The sequence below is a fragment of the Fulmarus glacialis genome, unplaced genomic scaffold (genome assembly GCF_000690835.1).
Source record: "Fulmarus glacialis isolate BGI_N327 unplaced genomic scaffold, ASM69083v1 scaffold26392, whole genome shotgun sequence".
Taxonomy (NCBI): Eukaryota; Metazoa; Chordata; class Aves; order Procellariiformes; family Procellariidae; genus Fulmarus; species Fulmarus glacialis.
Window position 1 is genome coordinate 23,998 of NW_009200131.1, and position 6,435 is coordinate 30,432.

General features: G+C 60.7%; 2 protein-coding genes across 2 annotated transcripts in view; one reads left to right on the forward strand and one right to left on the reverse strand.

The window, feature by feature from the left end:
• Positions 1-2,622, forward strand: part of PDZD3 (PDZ domain containing 3) — a 3,482-nt gene extending 860 nt beyond the window's left edge. The window contains 8 exon segments of the mRNA XM_009573500.1: positions 282-346; positions 560-771; positions 928-1,105; positions 1,202-1,338; positions 1,414-1,609; positions 1,802-1,998; positions 2,154-2,324; positions 2,578-2,622. Coding sequence (XP_009571795.1) covers positions 282-346; positions 560-771; positions 928-1,105; positions 1,202-1,338; positions 1,414-1,609; positions 1,802-1,998; positions 2,154-2,324; positions 2,578-2,622 — 1,201 coding nt within the window.
• An 850-nt stretch (positions 2,623-3,472) lies between these two features.
• CCDC153 (coiled-coil domain containing 153) overlaps positions 3,473-6,435 on the reverse strand; it is a 3,263-nt gene continuing 300 nt past the window's right edge. Inside the window, 5 exon segments of the mRNA XM_009573502.1 lie at positions 3,473-3,601; positions 3,669-3,799; positions 4,160-4,252; positions 4,902-5,011; positions 5,866-5,920. Coding sequence (XP_009571797.1) covers positions 3,473-3,601; positions 3,669-3,799; positions 4,160-4,252; positions 4,902-5,011; positions 5,866-5,920 — 518 coding nt within the window.

The following is a 6,435-nucleotide window of genomic DNA, read 5'->3' on the forward strand; positions in this document are numbered from 1 at the left end:
CCACCTCCCCAGCGGAGGTGGTGTGGGTCGTGCCTGCCAATCCCAGTTGCCTGCCCAAGGGAGGTCTTCCCTGAGTTGTTATCTCAGGAGAGATGTGGGGGACAGTCCGAGAGAGGCATCCCCTCCTGGCTTTCCCCAAGGAAGAGGAGGCACTGGAGCTGTGGCCCTGGCTGGCCCTTTCTGGGAGGAGGAACGGGGCTCCCCACAAAAGGGCTGGGGAGGGTGGGGGGAAGGCCACGCTGCTGCACTAATGTGGCCTCTCCTGCCCTTTATCATTTCAGAAAATTTGAATTTAACCCTAAAGATGGGATCGACAACCCTGCCTTGTCGCTGGCTGAGGACATGGGTAAATACCCTCATCTCCCCAGGGCATCCCTGTGTCAGCACGGGGTTCTGGCAGCTGGACATCGCTGGGGTTCTGGGCTCTCTCATGCCGGGGATCTGTGGGGGGGTGAACAAGTAAGGCAGTGGGGATGGGGAGATCCCAGGCCGGGGTGGGGTAGAGAACCTGTGTCAGGATCCCTGCAGGGCCCTGCTCATGGGCTGTGCCCCCACGCAGATGGCGAGAGCATGGGGGAGCCCCGCTTCTACCTCCTGAGCAAGGGCAGTGCAGAGACCTTCGGCTTCTGCCTCCACGAGGAGCTGGGCTGCCAGGGCCACGTCATCCGGCAGGTCGAGCTGGGGGGGCTGGCCCAGCGCAGGGGCCTGCAGGATGGGGACCGGCTCCTCCAGGTTAATGGCCACTTCGTGGACCACATGGACCACCGCAGGGTAAGCTGGGAGCACCCCGGGGCTGTGGGAACGCCCAGATCATCCCCGGCCAGGGGCACAGAGGGTGTGGGACCCCCCTACCCTCTGGGGCCCTGATCCCACAGGCTGTGGTTGGAGGGGCACCCTGCCCAGGGTTCACAGCCTGGGTCCTTCCAGGTGGTGCAGAAGATCAAGGCCAGTGGGAACCAGGTCCTACTGGCGGTGCTGGACGGCGACTCCTACGAAGCAGCCAAAGCCCTGGGCAGGGACCTGTCCCAGATGCTGCCAGCTGACGTCCGCCCACGCCTCTGCCACATCACGCGGGACAAAAGTGGTTTTGGCTTCAATGTGTCGGGTCCAGAAGGGAAAGCAAGCAGTGGGATGCCAGGGCCGCAGGCCTCCTCAATGCAGTGCCCTGCTTGCCCCAGACTGCCTCTTCTCCTCCCTGCAGGCGTGAAGGGCACCTTCCAGCTGTCGGTGCGTCAGGATGGGCCAGCAGAGAAAGCAGGGGTGCCGCCAGGCTCCTGGCTCCTGGAGCTGAATGGGGACAGCGTGAGGAGCTACTCGCACACGCAGCTCGCCCGAAAGGTGCGTGCTCCCGGCACAGGTGGGTGGGGGACCGGAGCTGGCAATGTTGCTGAGCACCCTGCATTTCCCACTCAGCTTAAGCAGAGCGGCAGCAAGGTGACACTGTTGGTGGTGTCCAGTGCCGTGGAGGAGTTTTAAGGCCTGCGGGTCACGGCCGCCTTGGCGGACACCTCCTGGCTCCCCTTCAAGGTCCGGGAGCTGCACATGCTGAAGGGTCCGGCTGGCTACGGGTTTCTGCTCAAAGAGGATGACTGCAGCTCAGGGGCCAGAGGTGAAGGGGCTGGGGGGGGGGGCAGTCTGTACCTGGGCAAGGGCACGTCTGAGGGTCGGGAATAGCTGCAAGCCTTGTGCCCACAGCGGGACCCTGTCCCCACCTGCACACAAGGGTCAGCGGTGCCAGTTCCCCTCTGGCTGAATGCCTCTGTGAGCATCTCCCCACCCTCCCTCTGTCCTGCTGTGGCAGGCCAATTCCTGTGGGACGTGGATGCGGGGCTGCCGGCTGAGCAGGCAGGGATGAAGGAAGGGGACCGTCTCCTGGCTGTGAACGGTGAGAGCATCGAGGGGCTGGACCACCAGCAGACAGTGCTCAGGATCCGTGCCCATGATGACCAGGTGACACTGCTGGTCATTGACCCTGCTGGTGATGAGTTCTACCAGTCGGTAGGTTTTGGGGACCCGGCGTGGGGTGCGGTGAGGCTGGATGACGGGGGATGGGTGTCTTGCCCCCAAGCCTGTGCAGTGAGGTCCTTTCTAGGGGACCTGGCTTGCCGTGGAGAACCAGGAGCTGTACGGCTATCCCTCTTCTGCTCTTCCAGATCGGGCTGTCCCCTCTGTTGTTCTTTGAGGACAGTGACCCTGCCTCAGGCTCCCACACGCCCTCCCTGCCCTCTCCCAGTGGCTCCCCTGGACTCTGTCACGTTGAGGTGGGACCAAAGGGACCTGGCTCCTGGCTGGTGGCTGCTGCCAACAATATAGGGATCACACAGGTAACGTCTCTTGCCAGGCCCTCGTGGCAGTGCTGCTCACAGCCCGGCACTGCTCTGAGTCCTGGCACCCTCCTGCCCTGCCTGTCCTAGTATTTCCATGGCACCTTTGACGCTGGCAGGAGGGGGCTGCATGGTTCCCTGGCCACAGGGGCCAGGCAGAAAGACCCCTCCAACCTGCCCATGGGGCAAGGGTGGAGTGTCGTGGGGTGGGTGGATGTGTGCTGCCCACAATGCCCCCACGGTGTCCCCACAGAGCCCACGCCGGGAGGAGCAGAGGAGGCTGCACCAGGCGTTCTAGTGGCCCAGGCGCACCCTGCCTCCGGCCAGGCTCCCCCACACAGCACCTCGACCCAGGCCACGTCCAGCCCATCCATGCCCCTTGCCCAGCTCCCTGGAGAGCACAGCGCTGCTCAGCATGGCCATTGCATGCACAGCTGCTGTGTCTCCATGCCTGCAATGGGGCTCGCAGCATCACACCTCCCAGAGACTCATCTCCACACTGAGGCTGGCTCCAAGCTTTTATTAACCGTGGCGGTGGCTTCTTGTAACCTGAAGACAGACCTGTGTCTTTGCCTGCCCAGCTGCCTCCAAGGGTATCTAGGGACATTGCGCTGAAGCCCTTGCCCAGCTCCAGGCTCTGGGAGCTCCCAGGAGAGCCGAGGCACTGCCCTCCACGCCATGACCCAGGGGACTGGGGAGCCTGAGGCTTGGCTCAGCCCAGGGCTGGCCTTTGGGCCGCTGTGTGAAGGGGAAAGGGAGCAGTGGAGCCTGATGGGGTGCTGGAGGAACCCCCCACCTCTCAGCCTGTTGCTCAGATCTGCACCTGCATGGACATGTCTCTTACGCTCCTCCTCTCATCCTCCCTGTGAACCTGTGGGCAGTGAGTGGCTGCCCCCCATCACAGCACTGTTCCTGCGTCACCTATTTGGGGTGTGATTAAAGGACAAATCCACACTGCTGTTCATGTGGATAATGTTATGGAGAGGACTGTGACTCAGCAGTGCATCCCAGGGCCAGACAGGACCCATCTTCTCTTTCCTAGCCTAGGGCAGCTGGGGTGTTGGGCAGTGGATGTGGGAAGCTCTCCAAGTGTGCTGATAGGGAGGTAGGGGCTGAGAGCCTGTCCTATCCCGGGGGTCCCCAAGGCACTATATCTCCAGGGGCTTGAGGCCGAACTCCTGTAGGCACTCCTTGTGCTCCACGGCGATGGTTGTTCCTACCTCTTCCCAGCGCTGGCTGGCCTCTGCCATCTTGGCCAGCACAAGGTCCAGGCTACCCTGGTGGGAAAGAGGACCATGAGGAGGCAGGACCAGGGGAGCCACCCACAGCCACATCCCCACTCACATGGAGGACCTTCTCATACTCCCTCTCCATGGCATTGAGCCTGCCCTGCAGCTGGGCAATGGTCCTGTCCCTCTCTGCTAGTGCCTGCGTGGCAGTCTCCTGGGTCTGCTGGCTCTCCTGGAGCCTAGTGGCTGTGGTGTGTGGGGACAGAGGCAGGGGATACTGAGCACATGGGCACAGGAGACTGGCACTGCGTGACCAGTGCACGGGAGAGCACGGGCAGTGTGCGGCACAGCCCCTGCCCAATCCCCTTCATCCCCAGGGTGACAGAGGGCTGTGGAACAGGGGTGGGATCACAGCATCCCCTTTGCAGTCAGCATCTCCCAAGGTCGGGGATGCACTGGGTCAGGCTTTGCCTTCAGCTGCTGCCATACTGACAGTACAGGGTGAAATGACTCCCATCTCCCCTCGCTCCCCCCAAGTGCCCTTTGCCCTGGAGCAAACCCCATCCTCACCCACCAGCGAGGGGCAGGCATGCCGGGGGGCCATACCGAGCTGCTCCTACACGCTCTTCACTTTCGCCTCCAAGCGCTGGCTGTGGGCTGCTGTCTGCTTCTGCAGCTCCTGGTATTGCCAGGTCATTTCTGGGAGTCAAGGAGGGGAGAAGGGAACAAAGGTGGTGACTATAGGAGGGACAAACAGGCAGTCCTTGTGCTTGGATCCCAGCACCTGTAACCAGGCAGGGGCTCCAGCAAGGCCTGACCTGAGGGCTCCCCTTGCAGGGTGATGCATCAGAAGCAGCCGTGCATGTACCCTGTCCCTGCCTGGCAGGGCTGTGACAATGCCGGGGGGATGGGGGGGCAGGAAGGAGCCCTGGAGGGAAAGTTTTACCTCTCTGTTGAGCGCGGGAGAGTGAAAATGAGCACGGAGTTTTGCATGTGGCAAAGACCACAAACCTCTGGCTGAGGTTTTACCTCTGCTAAAATCAGCCCCTTCTTGAGCACTAATGGAAATGGCGAGGCAATGACTTTTGTAGGCAGGGAAGTCTCTGCCTCTGTGGTTTCCTCTGCCTATGCTGAGTACAGGCATCTGGGGTGCAATGAGTCCATGTCCAGAGCCTTCGCATGCTGACAGCATGGGATGGAGCAGGGCTAGCCAACAACAGGGTGGCTTGGGGCTGAACGGTCAAGGCCGAAGGGACAGGTGGGGTAAGCTTGGCTGGCTTCCCCCAGCAGCACCAGGGTGTGGGGTCCCTGCATCTGTCCCACTGCCCTCTCCCACCTCTGCCCTCACCTTCATGAATGTCTTTCTTGTATTCCCGTGTCTGCTCCAGCACCTGATCCAGGTCCCACAGCCTCCACTTGAGCACTTCATTATCAGCCGGGCCATGTCCCTCCAGGGAACTGTGAGCCAGAGACGCACAGGACTGCCATGGGGACAACGCACTTCCTGACAGGTGACCCACACCATGACCCTGACTTGAGCACAGGCAGTCAAAGGGCAGCATCCAATCCGAAAGTGTTGTCAAGCATTGGAACAGGCTGCCCAGGGAAGTGGTTGGGTCACCATCCTTGGAAGTATTTAAAAGACGTGTAGATGTGGTGCTTAGGGACATGGTTTACTGGTGGACTTGGCAGTGCTAGGTTAATGGCTGGACTCGATCTTAAAGGTCTTTTCCAACCTAAATGATTCCATGATTCTATGATTCATACCAAGAAATCTCCCCTTTTGTTTCAGCCCAGTGCCGTGCTGGGAAAGCATTTCCAGGGGAGTGCCCCACTGCACCTTTCCTACCACCTCCCATCTGCTTTCTGCATTGCTCCTCTTTTTCTCTGCCATCTCTGCACCACTGCTGGCCTCTGTAAGCAGCTGCTTCGCTGCACACCAGGGACTCTTGGGACAGCACAGGCAGCCCCGGGGGCTGGAGCCTACATGCAAGGGAAGTCATGTGCCATCCTCTGGCGTGACTTGCCGCTGGGAAGGGCTAGTCCCTAGGAAGTACATGCAGGGCAGCGGACATCTCTTGCTTGCCCCAGCCCCTGGTCTTTCCAACTTTACCCAGACGCTCTTTTGGCATGTCAGCCTCCAGTGCTGCTTTCCTGTACTTCTCTTAAGCTTGGCTTTCTGCAGCCAGAGGGAAAAAGGAAGGGACAGAGTCAAGAGCAGCTCTTTAAAGGGGCTTGGCCCAAGGACACCAAGGGCTGTTAAATGGCCCAGGGGAAGCCTGCCTTGGGACGTTTGCCACAGGAAATCTTGCCTGGGACACACCTCCGTCTCAAACACCAGCACCAGGGCAGTATTTGTGCAAACACCTGTCAAACACAGAGTCAAAGTGTAGCCGGTTTTACTTGAAGCGGCTGCCCTGGAGAGATGCACTCTCATTTGGGACTGAGGGCTGGGATTCTGCAGTGAAGATGCGGCAGTAGCCACGGTACATAGAGGCTTGGGGACCCTTTCCAAAACCTCACCCCAGACACTCTTCCAGTCTGGTGCATGCTTCCACTTTCAGAGGCATGTAGGAGAGGCTGGGGCCTAGCAGAGCCGCTCCCTTTGACCTCCCCCTGGATCCTGCTGGGCCGGAGGGTGCAGTGGGGTGCAGAATGCTTTGGGCAGGGCCCTGGACCCTTCTGCCTCCTGTATCTTATCAGGTGTAACTGTGCTGCTGCCCTGGCACAGGGTGAGCAGGGCCAGGGGAGATGCAAGAGCTGCAGCCAGGCTGTCCCATGGGGCCCCGATACAATCCTTTGCCCTAGTGCTCCCAGCTTCCGCTTCCAGCAGCCCCCACAATGCCTGCCCCTGCTGGGGCCAGGAAGCAGCAGGGGAGGGG